Genomic DNA, 17,383 nt, shown 5'->3' with positions numbered 1-17,383 from the left:
TTTATTTATTTTTTATTTTGGTAAGTCTATTTTTAACTTTTAGAGAAACTGCACGACTGTCATAGAGGCTGCACCATTATACGGTCCCACCAGCAGTATATAAGGATTCCGATTTCTTCACATTCTGCCCAGCTCATGTTGTTATCCTATGCCATGCCTCTTTCACATGAAATCTAACCTCTTTTGCTTTGGTTCCTCTTTACCTCCTACTGTATTTTCCTCTGTTCTCTAGCACATCCAGATTACTAAGTTGTTATCTTAGCTGCCCCCATCCATAACACGTCATGTTTATTCCTAACTGAACATCTTTGCCCAGGCTAATGTCATTGTTTTTAACACCTTCTTTCCACTCTGTGCTTTGCTAGTCCAAACCCTGACCTGTCTAAAGCCTGCGTTGACCATTCCAGCCCTTTTTAACTCAATCGCCTCTGAATTTCTGTGTCTTAGAGTTGAAATCCTATATTAGCCCTTAATATTTTCCACCTTGCACTGTTTTCTATTTCATCTGATATTTATAGCTTAGCATATCACCCTGATCCTTATGCAAGCTCAGGAGAGCTGGATTACCTTGCCTTGTCCTTCTGCAGCCCAGTTCAGAACACATATGGATATTCTATAAATATTTGCTGGTTGATTGATACAAATAGCATATAACCTAGCCCTGTATTTATGAGTATTTTTTAATGGAAACTTTAGGAAGATGATTTTTGATGGCTCTTTTGCCTTCAGGTTAGGATTGTGTGGAAATCTCCAATTCATACCAATAGCAACCCAGAAGGCTTACAGCCAGTGAGGATCATTGAGTCATTTGTCCCTTCTGACCAGTGTTGAAAATGACCATTTAATCATGATATGGTCTTGTTCCAATTTCCCTACATATCCTCCCACTGACTTTTACCTGGAAGATTTCATTGCAGAGAACCCATAAACAGAGAAACAGAGAAAGGGCAATTTTTGTGGCATATTAAGAACCAAGGATCAAAACTTGACTAGAAGGAAGAAAATTTATTATGTTAATACTCTAGCTTTATTACTGTACATACATTTAAAATATTTAAAAACCACATTTAATTAGAAATTATTACTGACTTCTGACAAATATTTGCCTTGGACACTCGAAACAACTTAATATCGGAGTAGAAAATATGACCATATTTAAATCCCAGCTCTAACACTTACTAGTTGAGTGATGTGGACAAGTATCTTGACCACTCTATGCCTCGGTTTTCTCATCTACAAAATGAGAATAATGATAGTACCTACCCATAAGATTGTTGTGAGGATTATGTGAGATAGTGTGTGTCAAGCATTAATACAGTGCCTGGCAATATGAAGTATAAATGAATGTTAGTTTCCTACCTCTCCATTCTTCTCATCTCCCTTTCCCCATGTCAGAGTAGAAGACAGAGTTAGCACGACATGTGGAAAGAATCATGGAAGCTGTGTGATGAAGATAAAATGTTTGCACTGACAAGTAATGGTAGGTCCATGGGACCAAAGTATGGGAAGTTTGGAAGTTACCTAGAGAAGTTTAAATCATATTCCATCTGAACCATAAGGTGGGAGAGGCATGAGGATGGCATGAGGAAGCGTGGGCCATATCAGAAGGTCCCAGAGTGGGTGAGAGATTGAGGTTCCAAATGCTGCGGGAGGGGTTGGCCTTGAAGAGGAGAAGGGCTGTACGTTCCTCCGAGCAAGGACACGTCAGGGATGTGTTGGTGTAGAGACAAAGGGATGGGCAGCGCTCTGTGTAGAAGGAAGTCGGGTCATCCAAGAACAAGAAAGAAAGAGCAGGGGAGTTGGAGTCCTCTCTGCTTTAAGGACTTTCCTTCATGAGGAAGGAAAATATATAAATTGATCATCCTCAGGGCAGACTCAGGAGAACACAGGTGGGAGGAGCTTTTGTAGGGTTTGTTATCCATCTTGTTTGAGAATGGCCCAGCAGCTCTGGTCACAACAGCAGCGATAGGCCTGGGACAACAGTCAGGGCAGCTTGGGGCCCTCCAGGGTAGCAGCAGGACATTAAAAGTGTAGACCTCTAGCAGCAGGCTAGCCGGGCGTCCAGGTGGTGACGATGGGAAATGCGAGAGGTGACGGGTCCCCAAGGGTTCAGTGGGTAAGCTGCACTGGTTTGGTCAAAAGGGCTGAAGGTTGCATACTTGAAAATGGTTAAAATGAGAAATATTATGTTGTTTATATGTTATCACAATAAAAAAGGTTTTTTAAGGACTGAAGGTGGGGAGGTTGTTGGAGGGGGGCTTGGGGAGGAGCAGGCAGTGTCCTAACAGAGACTTTGGACTGGAGAACAACAGCACAGTTTGTAGAAAGGACCCTAGGTTTAGGGGTCAGGAAGATGACCTCTGCTGCTACATCTGCCATGGATTTGCTGTGTGATCATGGGCAAGCGACCTAACCTCTCTGAATCTCATGTTTCTTCTCTGTTAAATGTAGGTAATAACACCTAAATCTCTGAATTGTGCGGTTTACAAGATAGATGATTTAGAAAATGCTTTGTGAACAGAAAATCTGTATATATATGTAAAATGTTAATACTTCTATAACGAATAGTCATTCAAAAACAGAGGACTGGCACTGCACAGAATTTCACTACAGTTAAGCACCACTCACTAGCTGTGTAAGACTGTGCTTCAGTCTCCCCATCAATAAAAATGAAGTAATAATACCATTTGTTGTGAGGATTAGATTAGTTTAGATAATGAACATAAACCGTTTAAACTGTGTATAAAATGTAAAGAAGTGCTTATTACATTTTTTTTTGTACAAGGATTTTGTGACACATAAAACCCTGCAAAAATTAGGGGATTTTCCATGAATATTTCAATAATGATGGGCTGTGACTCTTTCATCCACAGCCTCATTTCTCTCTTCCTCCCACCCCACTCACTTAATTTTTGGCAGCAAGACACTTCCACAGAAGCAGAAACAAAACAAAGGGCACTGATGGTACCAGCAGTTAGTCAGTGCCCCCTCTCCTTCCCCAATACCCATCTCAGAAGACACCAGGAACGAGCTCTGGCTCACAAACCCCCCTCCCCGGGGCGCTGCCAGGCGATGGTATGCCTGCACCACACCTGACTTGGCCGGTGCCCGTGGTAAGATGTGTCCTTTGCTTTTTCTGACTTCAAGAAAGTGTTTTTTCTACACCAGCTGCAATTTGAGTACCAAGTTCCAAGTCAAGCCTTTGCTGACTAATACGAGTGCCTTGGCATGAATTAGAAAAGATGTGTGTTCCTCAAGTCACTTTCCTTCCTTCACCCAAGAAATCACGGTAATCTGATTTTGTTCAAACAAGATAGTTTACTGTCGTGTGCAGGACACAGCCTGCCTAGCCAGACACGGCAGCCTTGGCCCTTGAACTCAGAACACTCATCTCTGTTCCTCCTTAGGTCCTGAAGCACCTTCGGCACCTGAACTTCACCAACAATATGGGGGAGCAGGTGACTTTCGATGAGTGCGGTGACCTGGTGGGGAACTATTCCATCATCAACTGGCACCTCTCTCCAGAGGACGGCTCCATTGTGTTTAAGGAGGTCGGGTATTACAATGTCTACGCCAGGAAGGGAGAGAGGCTCTTCATCAACGAGGAGAAAATCCTGTGGAGTGGGTTCTCCAGGGAGGTACGTGCTGTGCGTCAGACTCTAGATGCCTCCGCCGTAGGGAGGAGACTGCTCTGGGCTTCGGGAGGGCTTTGGGCTTCAGCACTGGACTTCCAAAATGATGAGTCCACTCCCTCAACTCACCTCAGCATTTTCAGGGTACTTGTGGAACCCATGAGAATTTAGTGTAGAGAGAATCCTCTAGAACCTGAGCCCCACACCTTCTTTTTATATTAAAGAATTTAATTTTACTTTTACTTGTATAACCCTGACTCTTTGCCTGGGTAGCAATAGACTCCTTGGCTAAAACTTTCCCAATCACAGCAAAATGTTTAAGCAAACATAAATATCACTCAAGGCAGTGGCTCTCAGCCAAGAGTGTCTATTTAAGTTTGCTAAAAGCCACTAGGAGCAATATACCAGAAATGGGTTGGCTTTTATAATAGGAATTTATTAGGTTAAAAACTTACAGTCCTGAGGCTCTGAAAATGTCCAAATCAAGGCATCATCAGAGATGCTGTCTCACCTAAGGTCGGCTGCTGGTCATCCTGGACTCCTGCCACGTGGCAAGACTCAGTGGCAGCTTTCCAGGCTGGGTCCTGCCTTCTACTCCAAGCTTCGTTTCTTTCTCCCCAGGCTCAGCTGTGCGCAGTCAGTAATGTCCCTTGTCTCTCCCCTCTCCTCCGTGCATCTCTCAGTCCCTTTCCATGCCTCTATGCTCTGCTGATTCCAGCCTCTGACCCCCGGGACCTCTCGCTCAGTCTCTCGGGGTTTCTCTGTCTCTGCTGCCTTTTTTGCATGTCTCTGCTTGTTTCTCCCATTTATATATACAGGACTCCAGCAAGACGACGAAGACACACCCTGGGTCAGGCCTCACTTTAGTTATCCAGTGAAAGTCCCCTGACCCAATCCGATCCAAGGGCTCTGCACCCAAAGGAATGGATTGGTTTTAAGAACATGATCTTTTCTGGGATCTTCAAAAAGCATTAAACCGCCACAGGGTCCTACCTACTTCGGGTGGGGAAGGCAAATGTGAAAGGGAGGGTGTGGTTTGGGGTTGTCGTGATGACCAGGAAGTACTAAAGGTCTTTAGCACTCAGAATCCAAGGATGCTAAATGTCCTGCATATGTGGACAATCTTGCATAAGAAATTATTGCCCCTCCCCCAATGCCAATATTAGCCACCCAGAGACACTTGAGTTAGAACCAGAGCTGGATGTTTCAGAATGAGTCATGTGGCGTTATCACCATGGTCCAGGGCCTGTACAACTCACACAGGGGTAGTTCTATCTTCCAAATCATTCAGGGCTGATCTATAAATCAAAAGGCCAATTTATTCTCCTACCGTGGGATATCCAAGAGCAGAATGCTGTGACCATGGAGAGGGTACCCCTTCCCTGAGTATCACTGCACCCAGGAACCCTAAATAATACAAGAAGCCAGTCACTCAGTGAATATGCACTTAAGGAAAAGATCCATTCTGTGCTGATTTGATGATCATTTACAATGGTTGCATAGTCGTAGGCTGCTCAGGATCCGTCTCCTGTGCAGGAATACTGACCCTCAGCAGGGCATCCTTTTTAACTCTACCACTTTTATAACATGACCAAAGATTCAGCTTCATCTTTTTACCAACCACCTTTTAGGTTCATGGGTTTCTAGTGAGAATCTACAATCTCATATCCATATTTCCTAATATGTAGAATGATTTAACCATGGTAAGGTCTCATATGGACAGTGAATCTCATCCATTCTCTGTGAATCATTATTAGTTTCTACCTCAGAGTGTGGATTCTCAGCTATAAACATGTCATGACCTCTTACAAATAGAGATATGTAGATTCCAGAGCTTATAATTCTCTGAGCCCTTTTCTAAATTGAAGATTTCAAACTGCCTGTAATCTAAATCCCTTGGCTGGACTATCACCTGTTCTCCCCTGTTAAATCATCCAGGTTATCTTTCACCTCCATTAATGCACATTATTGATTGCCTCTATTTGCTTTATGTCCCACCACCCCTCCTACATGGAAACTATTTCTCATATAGTTCTTTGTAACCCAAGAGCTATACCAGGTAGGCACATCATAGGCTTGAACACTGATAAATGAATAAATTTATTCATTCATAAACTCAGTCTTTTATGTTCCTGGAGTATTTGACAGAGTTATAAATTAAGTCCAACATTTCCATAGAAATGATGTTATCTAAAGCCTAGCACATAGTAAGGCACCAAACAGATGTTAATGTCTAGTCTATGTTTCCTTTGCTGTGCTTTTTGCAGAAATGACTACAAAAATACCATCCATATTTAATTATAATTTATGTATTAATAACTTCCCTACATGTTCCTCACAAAGTTGTTATTGAGATGAAATGAGATCAAGGATGTGAATGCATATTATAATTTGTAAATGCAATATAAATACAAAGTGTTATTAACATTTTAATCAATGAACTTTGTTTGCTTATTGATGCAGCATCTTAGAACTCGATAGAACCTTAAAGATCGTTATCTCTGACACTCCAATTTGAATAACTCTTAGGGAGGCAAAGGTGACTTCCCAGGCCAAAGAGATGGCCATTATAAGAGCTGAGACTAAAACCCAAGTGTCCCAACTCTGACCCCATGCTCCGGCCTCTACACTAGTCTTCCCATAGTTCTTTTCTTGTTTTACTGCAACAAATCAGTAGGAAAAAAGACATCTTTACTGAGGGCCTTGGAATTCAGGTGGGCTTCCTTGGCCAGAATTGGACTGGAATCTTTGACTGCTGTTGGGGAGACCTGGAGACACTTGCTGACTTTTTTCCTCAACTCACTCCTGTGTGGGGATTTCTCTTTAGCTGAGGGATGTAGAAGGATACAGTAAGCGGACTCAGGGGTGAGTTTCTTTTAAACCTTAACTAATATAAAGCAGAGCTTTGTGCAGTGAAAAGTGAGGACTTCAGAAGACCAACCGGAGTATGAAACTCAGCTCTCCAAATGGGTTGTTGTGTGACCTTGAACCTGTTCTTTAACCACAGTGGGTCTCATTTCTTCCTGTGTATTTCCATACGTAAAATAATATACCTTCCTGGAAGGTTGTTATGAAGATACAATGAGGCAATATCCTTCACCCTTCCCTCAAAAGGGAAGGTGGAATGATTTAAGCTTCCAGACTATATGATCGATTTTTGTGCAAACCATTACAAAGAAGAGAGAAAAAGACATGGCAGAGACTGATAGAGTCCCCCAATATATACTCTTCCCCCCCACCCCCCACTTTTATTTTGAGGAGTTACGGGGGATTGAACCCTTAACCTTGTACATGGGAAGCAGGCTCTCAACCACTGAGCTACACTGGCCCCCTCCCCCTCTTCTTTAATAATAGAAACCTCTTTTAGCTGGGCACATGACCACATAGAAAAACAATGACATTTCCCAACCTCTCTTTTAGCTAAGTGTGACTCCATCACTAAATTCTGAATAATGAGGCAGTGCTGTGATGGCTTCTGGGAGCCTTCTTTAAGAAATTGGTTGCAAGTGTCCTTTGCTTAGTCCTTCATCCCTTCCTGTAATTTGCTCCCTGGAAACCAGATGCTACCATCAGGGACTATGGGGCCAAGACCAAACCTGGCCGAACAACAAGGAAGAAGGAGTCAGGGTCTCCATCACCGTGAAGTGCCTTATCACTCTGGACCACTTCCCCAGACATTTATGAATAAAAAGTATACTTCTGTCTGGTTTGAGCCATTGTTATTTTGAGGTTTTTGCTACCCACAGCTTGACAGAATCATGAGGGAAAGCTACTAAACACATTTTATGAGACTAATATAATCTCGATTCCAAAAATATACAAAAGTACAAGAAAAGACAATTATAGGCTAATCTTTTGGATAAATATACATGTTCAAATACTAGCAAACCTAGACCACAATGTATAAAATATGTAATAGCTCATGACACACTGTAGTTTGTAGTGATTTATAGAAATGTCATGGTGGCCAAATTTTATGAACTATTAGAAAGTTCATAAACATAGTTCATCACATTAACAGATAAAAGAGAAAAAATTCAATCGTTTGATCAAGAGATGCGGAGAAAGCATTCAGTAATTCAACACTCTTTCAGATGAAAAACAGAAGGTCTTTAAATTTAAGAATCGAAGAGAACTTTACCTTGATAAAGGATATCTAACAAAAACCGACAGCAAATGTCATTCTTTAATGGGGAAATTTAGAAGCATTCCTATTTCTAGAATAGTTCTGGCACGATCAAAGAATGAGATACTAACAGGACTTCGGAAATGGCAGAGCAATGATAAAATCAGACAAAACTGAAAAACAACCATTTAAGGACTCTGAAAATCACAAAAGCAACAAAAATGTGAAGTTTTGGGGATTTTTGTTTTTGTTTTTTCCCAAGAAAAACTAATACTCTTAGGTAAAAACAGTGGGAGTCTGTGACTTTTTAGCCTGGGCTGCTATGCAATCATTTCTAATAATTTGGTTGCTGATTCTTTTGGTTTTCCTGTGTGGATAATCATATCATCGATAAATAACAACAGTTTTATGCAGTCCTTTCCAATATTTATGCCCTTATTTTTCACATCTTATTCCATTAGCTAGGACCTCCAGGGCAGTGCTAAATGGTTGTGGTACATCCATATTTTAAAGGGAATGCTTTCAATATTTTCTCATATGGAATGAAGTTTATTGTAAGTGTTTGGTTTGTTTGTTTTAGTTACAGATTTTCAGGGTAAGGATACTTCTTCCTACTCCTTTTGCACCAAGAATTTTTTTATCATATGTTTGTGCTAGCTTTTATCAGATGCTATTTCTTCACCTATTGAGATGTTCCTATGATTTTTCACCTTTAATTTGTTAGACACGAATGATATGTATATATTTTCTAACATTAAACTTGTTTGCATTCCTGGTATAAAATCAACCTGATAATGAGGCATTTTCTTATAATATGTTCTTTGATTTTGTTTAATTTTTTAGTACTTTTCATCTGTTTACAAGTACTAGAAAATAGCAGTGCTCTTGCCAGATGCCCTCAGATTCCTTACACTTTGTATTCACCTCCCAGACTTCTAGAGGATATTTTTTGTGTCCGACAACTGGAACCTGCTGCTCTTTTTCAGAAGATTGCTTGTGGACTAGGAAGCCCATAGGCTCAGAAGAGCCTAAGAATTCATCTTTCCCTGAGATGGTCCTTCACCAGTGTGCTTTGGAAATATGAAAGCCTTAGCCTGGGCAGGTCAGAACAACCCTGAGGTGGATCTTGCTGTCCGAGCTCCCCTGTGGGATCAGCTGTAGCTCACCCTCAGGGACTTTTCTTGAACTCCCACCCCTGTCTGTCCTCCCCTTCCAAGTCCTACCTCCTCTATCTTCTTACCTGTTTCCCTTGGGGAACTTGATAATTCACTTGCACCCAAATAATTATTTACTCTTGGTCCTTTTGTTCTTTTATTTCCACTTCCAGTGGCCTATATTGTCCAAGTTGTCATTTTTTCCTTTTGAGGTAGTTGCAAATCTTAGCAAGGAAGCACCAGGAGACCAGAGTCTAGAGAGTGTCAGCCCCGGTGATTTCCAGGAAAAGAGAGATGACAAGACCTGGGCAGAGAGTCCCAGGCATCAATCCCCAAACCTGAGTCACTCCCCTGATACCTGTTGCTCCGATCTACCTTCCTGCAGTTTCTCTAGATTATGACCCTTTGGCCCTTGAACCTCAGGGCCTGGAGGAGGAGATAGAGTCAGTTCAGTTCTACTCACCTCTCTACCCCTGCAGGGTTTTTACATTGCCCAGATTTTACTCCATTATCACCTGCTGATACAAGTCTGAGCCTGTAGGGGAAAGATTTTGTAGACAGAGGCAGAGCATGATTGTTCCAAAGGCAAAATCAGGAAAGAGGCAAGAGTGACACTTAAATTGCTCTTCTCCCATTTTTCTCCATTCAGTCATCCCATTTCTGTCCCCCATTCATAAACATTCACCTGTTCAAAGAACATTTGGCCTTCCCAAGGATTTCTCACAGATACTTGAAATTTCTGGAATTCCTTCTTTCTCTCTGTAGATTTTCCAGGGTTTTTCTGGAAGGACCCAGCAACTAAACTAATATGTCATCTTGGCAGGAACTGAAGCAAAACATACTTTTTAAGACCCTGGATTTACCTTTAAAATGACTCCTCCATTTAAACATAGTGCTTGTTATCATGATGAAAGGAATCAGTCTCAATTATCCCAGCACATGATTAAACTCATTTAGTAAATGCTCATCTTTACAAATGAGGAGAAATCAGGCTACAGTATTAGCAATGGCCCATGCTACCTGTTGGCCTTCGCTCGGCCCTTCCCTGCCCAGATGTGCCTGGCAGCCCTTGTAAGGGAGCTTCCTTCGACACGTGGACCTGCCTCCAGGACCCATAGGCAGCGTGGTGGTCATCAGAGTTCTTTGGAAGCCCCCTGGTAGAGCCGCCCATGTTCCCTTCCCATGAGGAACGTGTCCTCAGAAGCAACGGCCCACACCAAAAGTTAAAAGATTTCTAAAACAGCCAATTCCTGGACATGCCTAATGAACCCGGAGGATCCAGCAAACCTAGACCACAGCAACGCTTTTTCAATCCGTTTTTTTTTTTTTTAATTCCCCCCTTTGCGGCTTGCTTGCTGTGTGCTCTCTGTGTCCACACGCTGCGCGTTATTCTGCGTTTTGCTTGTCTCCCTTGTTGCGTCATCTTGCTGAGTCGGTTCTCCGCAGCGCTTGCGGGGCGGCAGCTCTCCTCAGCATGCTGGAGAGCCTGCCTTCACAAGGAGGCCCCGGAAATGTGAACCCAAAGCCTCCCACATGGTAGATGGAACCCCAGCTGATTGAGCCACAGCCGCTTCCCTCAATCCATTTTTTTTTTCCGAACAAGACAGAACTCTTCGCAACAGTGCCGTGCTGAGCCACAATGGGACTTGAAGCCAAAAGAAGCACAAGGAATACTGATCCTGTCTTTATTTCCAGTTTTGGTATTTTGTTCATCACAAATTTTTTGGTGTAAATTTCAAGCTTTTTAAAAATATTGCATTAAAATATTATTCATCAGATATTACTGGATTTTTGGGTGCCACCTTAAATTTTGCACACAAGCCAAGATCCTCACTTGCCTCACCCTAGTCCCAGACCTGTGATCATACCATTAAGTTTAAAATTCCAACCATCCCTCATTCAGTCCTATGACTAAAAAGACCTATCTGATGATGAGCTGCCACCCAGCTGCATGTTAGCAAAACCTAGTGATCAGGGTGCAATCACATGGTTGTTTTAGACTTGGCAAAACTAGGTGTCCTGATAGTGGGCTTGGGTCAATAACACATGTAATCAAAGTTTAATGCTTTTGAGTTGCTTGAGCTTATGGTCTCATGGAAATTATACAATAAAATTGGGACATCATAAGTAGTACTGACACCAGGAATCAGGAGTGACTGAAGCATGTACATAAGCCTGATTCATGTTTGAATCTAAGACTACAACCAAGCATGAATGTTTTTAACATCACTGCTACTGATTTTTAAAAATCATGCAACACACATACAAAGAAGTGCTGATCATGGGCCAGCCCTGCCAAATCCTTGAATAATCCTGTGTTAGAAGTCATGGTCTAAAAGCTCAGCAGCACCTTTTCCAGGGTGTAGCCTCACATATCGCTGTGGACCTGCCTGCAGCAGTTTCTCTGGCACGTCTGAAAAAGTCAGAACTTGGAGAAGCCGAAGTTAGTATGTGGGTCGTCTGCTTTCTAGTGTTTGGGTCTGGCTTGCACAATTCAGTCACTAAGCGGAAGAGAACTAGAAAAGGCACTGAACTAGGAGCCAGGGGGTCCCTCACCTCACTCGTGGGGTGCCTGGAGACAAGTGGCTAGCCTCTCTGAGTCTTGGTTTCCTCTCCTGTAAAGAGGGAACACATGCCTGTCCTGCCTGCCTCACTAAGTTGTTGCAGGATCTCAGGAATCACCCTGTAAAGCTTAAAATAAGACCGCAGGAGTTACAATTCACTGCCAAGTTCAGAGTCACATTTTCAAGCAAATTTTCTCTTGCCTCAATGCCTCCCCATGTAACTGTCATTCTGTGTGTGGGTCCATGTCCCTGTAGCTTTTACTTTGTCTTGAGCTTTTAATTCCATGTTGGGTAAACATGTGTCTCATTCTGGGGCTGGAAGGATTGGGGGGGGTGGGAAGAGTTATGTAAGCAAATGTTTAGATCACTTGTGTAGACTCCCAACAATTAGTCATCCTGGAATTCTGTGGATGTGTGAGTGTGTGTGTGCATTTCCCCTGCCACAGAGACAGAGAACAGGAACACAGCCTGATAGTCTCTGCCCGGAGCCGCCTGGAGCCTGCCACGCCGGGCCTGGGGCCCAGCTCCTCTCCTCTTGCCTGCGTCGGGGGACTGTACGCTGAGGCTGCAGCTGCCGCCACCCACTCTTGTGCTCTCTGCCCTCCAGGTGCCTTTCTCCAACTGCAGCCGAGACTGCTTGGCAGGGACCAGGAAAGGGATCATCGAGGGGGAGCCGACCTGCTGCTTTGAGTGTGTGGAGTGCCCTGACGGGGAGTACAGCGACGAGACAGGTAGAGGAACCGTCCCCGGGGGTCCCTGCACCAGGCCGAGTCCACTTGGGGGCCTGGGTGAGCGAAGCCCACGGAAGTGCTGGGCTGAGACGACGCTTAGCACCGTTTCTCGTTTAACAGGAGCACATCTGAGCACAGGGCTGTGCTGAGCACCGAGGCGGACAGACAGGGAATGTTAGATGTGGTTTTCACACCAGAAACGCTTACAAGCCCACCTTCTATAAAGCTTCCTCTCACTCTGGTTCTGCTTTCCTATATATTTTTCCTTTCCTTATTATTCAGACAAAGCTCTGTCTGCCCCAGGTTGGAGTCCATCGGGTGTGATGGGGGCCTGCCTGGTGCCTGGCACTGTACTTGAGTCTTATGTTTTTCCCGTGCCTCAGTTTCTTTATGAAATGAAGATAATAATTAAACCTATCTCGAGTTTTGAGAATAAACAAGTTAATATTGGTAAAGCACATGATAAACTCTAGAAAAATTTTGTTACGTAAAACCTTGACTGGCACATTGCAAGCACTCTATAAAATATTAGCTGAGATGGTCATCACTGTCATTATCTCATCTCACCCTCACCACAGCAATGGAGCTCAGCTTCCATTATTTTGTTTTTGTTTTTGTTTTTATTTTATTGACGTATATCATTCACACATGAACATACATAAACAATAAGTGTATAGTAAAAGTTGTGAACTTACAATACAAACATGCATAACATCATGCAGGAGTCCCATACATCAACCCTCCACCAACACCTTGCATCGTTGTTAGACATTTGTTACAAATTATGAAAGATTATCGTGAAAATCTCACCACTAAACTTGTCCATATCTTACATCAGGTGTATTTTCCCCCCAACCCACCCTATTATTATTTTTTAAACATATTTTTATTACAAAAGTTGTGAACTTACAAAGCAATCATATACATGTGTAGAATTCCCGTATAATTCCCCTTCATCAATGCAGCACGCCATGGTGGAACATTTGCTACAGATTATGAGATAATCATCAGTCTATTACCACCAACCATGGTCCAATCATACATTTGGCACACTTTTCCATGAGGAATTCAGCTTCCATTTTACAGAAGAGAAAACTCAGGCTCAGAGAAGTTAAGGAACCTGACCAAAGCCACACAGCTAGTAAATGGCAGGGCCAAGTTTCCCATCCAGATCTCTGACTGCAAAGTCCTTTCTTCTTTCTCTGTTCAGAACCTCACACTGCCTGAGACACAGTGAGACTTAATGATCATTTGTTGATCGAATGTGTCTGCAGCTCCCTTATTGGAAACCCTTATATATGGAGTAAGGAAGGCACAGGTCACGGCATGGAGTTCTCTGCCTTGCTCTGAAAGGAAGGCTGCTCTGGTCTGGCATGTCTACAAAGCCCATCCATATATCCAAAGTAAGTCAGGCTGAGCATGCATTACTCTGCAAGACCATGCCAGACCTCTCTGGTGTGCAGGGCAGCCACCTCTCACTTCTGCAGCAAAGTTGATCATTCTTTGCTACAAACCCCCAGCCAGTATTGTTAAAGGAAATACGTGCCACCCCGACATGCAAAAGGGGAAAAATTATAGGGCTATAGAAAGTACATGAAATTAACCAAGTAAATTATTAAATATAAGTCAGGTTCAATATATTATTTGATAGTGCAAGAATCACAATTATTTCACCAAAAAAAAAGAAATTGCTATATCCAATAATGTGTACTCTCACCACCACGTCCACACACACACAAACACACACACAAAGTGTAGCCTATGTCACACAGTGACTAACTCTTCCCTGGGCCGTTTCACAGATGCGAGTGCCTGTGACAAATGTCCTGATGACTTCTGGTCCAACGAGAACCACACTTCTTGCATCGCCAAGGAGATCGAGTTCCTCTCGTGGACAGAGCCCTTCGGGATCGCACTCACGCTCTTCGCCGTGCTGGGCATTCTCCTGACGGCCTTCGTGCTGGGGGTCTTCATCAAGTTCCGCAACACGCCCATCGTCAAGGCCACCAACCGAGAGCTCTCCTACCTGCTGCTCTTCTCCCTGCTCTGCTGCTTCTCCAGCTCCCTGTTCTTCATCGGGGAGCCCCAGAACTGGACATGCCGCCTGCGCCAGCCGGCCTTCGGCATCAGCTTCGTGCTCTGCATCTCGTGCATCCTGGTGAAGACCAACCGTGTCCTCCTGGTGTTTGAGGCCAAGATCCCCACGAGCTTCCACCGCAAGTGGTGGGGGCTGAACCTGCAGTTCCTGCTGGTGTTCCTCTGCACCTTCATGCAGATCGTCATCTGCGTGATCTGGCTCTACACGGCGCCCCCCTCGAGCTACCGCAACCACGAGCTGGAGGATGAGATCATCTTCATCACGTGCCACGAGGGCTCGCTCATGGCCCTGGGCTTCCTCATCGGCTACACCTGCCTGCTGGCCGCCGTCTGCTTCTTCTTCGCCTTCAAGTCCCGGAAGCTGCCGGAGAACTTCAACGAAGCCAAGTTCATCACCTTCAGCATGCTCATCTTCTTCATCGTCTGGATCTCCTTCATCCCAGCCTACGCCAGCACCTACGGCAAGTTTGTCTCTGCCGTGGAGGTGATCGCCATCCTGGCGGCCAGCTTCGGCTTGCTGGCCTGCATCTTCTTCAACAAGGTCTACATCATCCTCTTCAAGCCATCCCGCAACACCATCGAGGAGGTGCGCTGCAGCACCGCCGCGCACGCCTTCAAGGTGGCAGCCCGGGCCACGCTGCGCCGGAGCAACGTCTCCCGCCAGCGGTCCAGCAGCCTCGGGGGCTCCGTGGGTTCCACCCCCTCCTCCTCCATCAGCAGCAAGAGCAACAGCGAAGACCCCTTCCCACAGCCGGAGGGGCAGAAGCAGCGGCAGCCCCTGGCCCTGACGCAGCAGGAGCAGCAGCAGCAGCCCTTGGCCCCGCAGCAGCAGCAGGGGCAGCAGCTGCCCAGGTGCAAGCAGAAGGTCATCTTCGGCAGCGGCACCGTCACCTTCTCGCTGAGCTTCGATGAGCCTCAGAAGAACGCCGTGGCTCACAGGAATTCCACGCACCAGAACTCCCTGGAGGCCCAGAGAAGCAATGATACCCTGGGCAGACCCCAGGCGCCCCTCCCGCTGCAGTGCGGGGAGGCGGGCTCAGAACTGGCCGTCCAGGAGACGGGCTCGCCAGGACCCGTGGGGGGGGACCACCAGCTGGAGACGGAGGACCCCGAAGAGATGTCCCCAGCGCTCATGGTGTCCAATTCCCGGGGCTTTGTCATCAGCGGCGGAGGCAGCACTGTCACAGAAAACATGCTGCGTTCCTAAAGGAGGAAGGCTGGTCCGGGAGACCCCAGCAGTTTCCTGGGATCCCGGGGATGAGGAGCGCCCCCCACGCCTTTCCTCTGAGGAAGGAGGGATAAAAGACACATCGAACACTCGAACTTACTTGCACTGTTTTAAATAACAGTGAATTGATGAGTGATCCATTTAAAATGGAAAAAAAAAAAAAAGGAGCTGCATGCTTTTGTGGTCAGATTTGTCAGTGTTGAAATTGTCATAATCATACTTGTTCTTATACCCAATTGTATCCCAACCAACAGCTCAGAGGCGAAACTAAGGCTGTAAGCTACCCACCTAGGCCCCCATCCCCCGCTCTTTTTTTTTAAGTATTGAAATATCTGCCCTGAAGATCATGGACAGCTTGACCCAAAGACAAAGCAAGCAGATGGGCAGGACATCAGACTTGCCACCACCGAAGTTAAGAATCTGAAAAACAGAATGTCACCAGTGCCATGTCGACCATGGAAAGAACTTTAAATGTTCAAAAAATGTAAGGTGAATGTGTTGTCTCCTATTTATGAAAACTGTAAGCTGTTTGGTCTCCTACTTGCAGCTGCTGTCGTGCACCGTCCTGAAGGCTAGTACCCTCCTGTGCTAACAGACCTGGTGTTGTCCAGAACGAGGTAATAAAGCTGTGTTTAGATTCCAAGATCACAAGAATCACCTCAGGTTGTTGGGAAGGGACTGCATATATCCAGTGAGCTGTATCTGCAAAAATTAATTTTGCTATCTGTAGTTTTATCCTTAGGAAAATGCCTCTGTTGTAACAGCCCCTGGACAACATAAACTGAAAAATGCCACAGTCTAGTTTATATAAGGCAGTATTATTGAGCTCCATTTTCCTTCCCCAGCCCCATGAGCTGAGCCCTATGTGAGCTCTTCCAGGGTCCTATAGAACCAGACGCTCCCTCTGTTCCTGCCCTAAAGCCTTCCAGAAGCCAGATCCTCTCCTGCCTCCCTGGAGAAGTAGCTCCCAGTTGTTAGCCCCTAACAGTTGTTGAAGTAAGACAGTGTGTTCCAAGAAGGCTAAAACCCCCAAACGCCCTAACCACGCTCCCTTCAGCTGTGGACGCTGCCCGTGGGCAGTTAAAGGGATGGAATGGCATACTGCTGAGCACTCAGACTCTGGGGCCACAGAGACAGGGGTTCGAGCCCTGGCTTTGTCACTCTGAAGCTGGGCGACCTCAGGCAGCAAGCCTTCTGCCTCTCAAAGCCTCAGTTTCTTTGTCTCTGAATTGGTGGTAATAATCATTCTTTTCCCTCAGAGCTCTTAAGTGGATTAAATGCGATAATGTATTTAAAGTACTTAGCATGGTGCCTAGCACGTAGTAAGCACTTAATAAATATTAATTAAAATATAGTACTGATATTGTCATTAATTTTTTCACTTCCTTAGAAAACAAAACATATTTCTTGACCCTTCCAATTTTAATGATTACCCCACTGATCACAATCATAAGCCCAAGAACTCCAAATTCCTGGTTCAAGGGGTCAGCCCCAGTAACATGGCATGGTGAAGAAGCGGAAAGGCTGGTCAGCCCCGAGGGCCCCAGGCCCCACCTATGTGTCGGTGGGGCCTGTGCCCAGATCAGCGGCACCGAGGGAAGACTGGCTGGAGGAGTGGCAGTTTCTCGGATCACTCTATCTAAGCGACACTATTGCAATTAAAGCTGCCCAAGGCCTCCAATTTTATTGCTCTTAGAGACTCCTTCCTCTGATGACCTCCTTCTAATGTTATAGGATTTGAGAGAGGTTCAATTACTTGCGTATAGAAAGGCCAGGACTCAGGAATGATTTTGAGAAGGAAAAATGGTTTATTGCCGGCCGGCCAGACGCTGGACTCGGGGGCTTTCTGTT

General features: G+C 44.9%; 1 protein-coding gene across 1 annotated transcript in view; it reads left to right on the top strand.

Annotated features, from left to right (window-relative positions):
• The window catches only part of CASR (calcium sensing receptor), a 93,619-nt gene extending 76,735 nt beyond the window's left edge, over positions 1-16,884 (top strand). Inside the window, exons 5-7 of the mRNA XM_058295710.2 lie at positions 3,408-3,638; positions 12,084-12,207; positions 14,010-16,884. Coding sequence (XP_058151693.1) covers positions 3,408-3,638; positions 12,084-12,207; positions 14,010-15,511 — 1,857 coding nt within the window. The 3' untranslated portion in view covers positions 15,512-16,884. The remainder of the gene's footprint in view (positions 1-3,407; positions 3,639-12,083; positions 12,208-14,009) is intronic.
• The last annotated feature ends 499 nt before the right edge of the window (positions 16,885-17,383 follow it).

This window comes from Dasypus novemcinctus, chromosome 4 (genome assembly GCF_030445035.2).
Source record: "Dasypus novemcinctus isolate mDasNov1 chromosome 4, mDasNov1.1.hap2, whole genome shotgun sequence".
NCBI lineage: Eukaryota > Metazoa > Chordata > Mammalia > Cingulata > Dasypodidae > Dasypus > Dasypus novemcinctus.
This window is presented reverse-complemented; position numbering and strand designations above follow the sequence as displayed.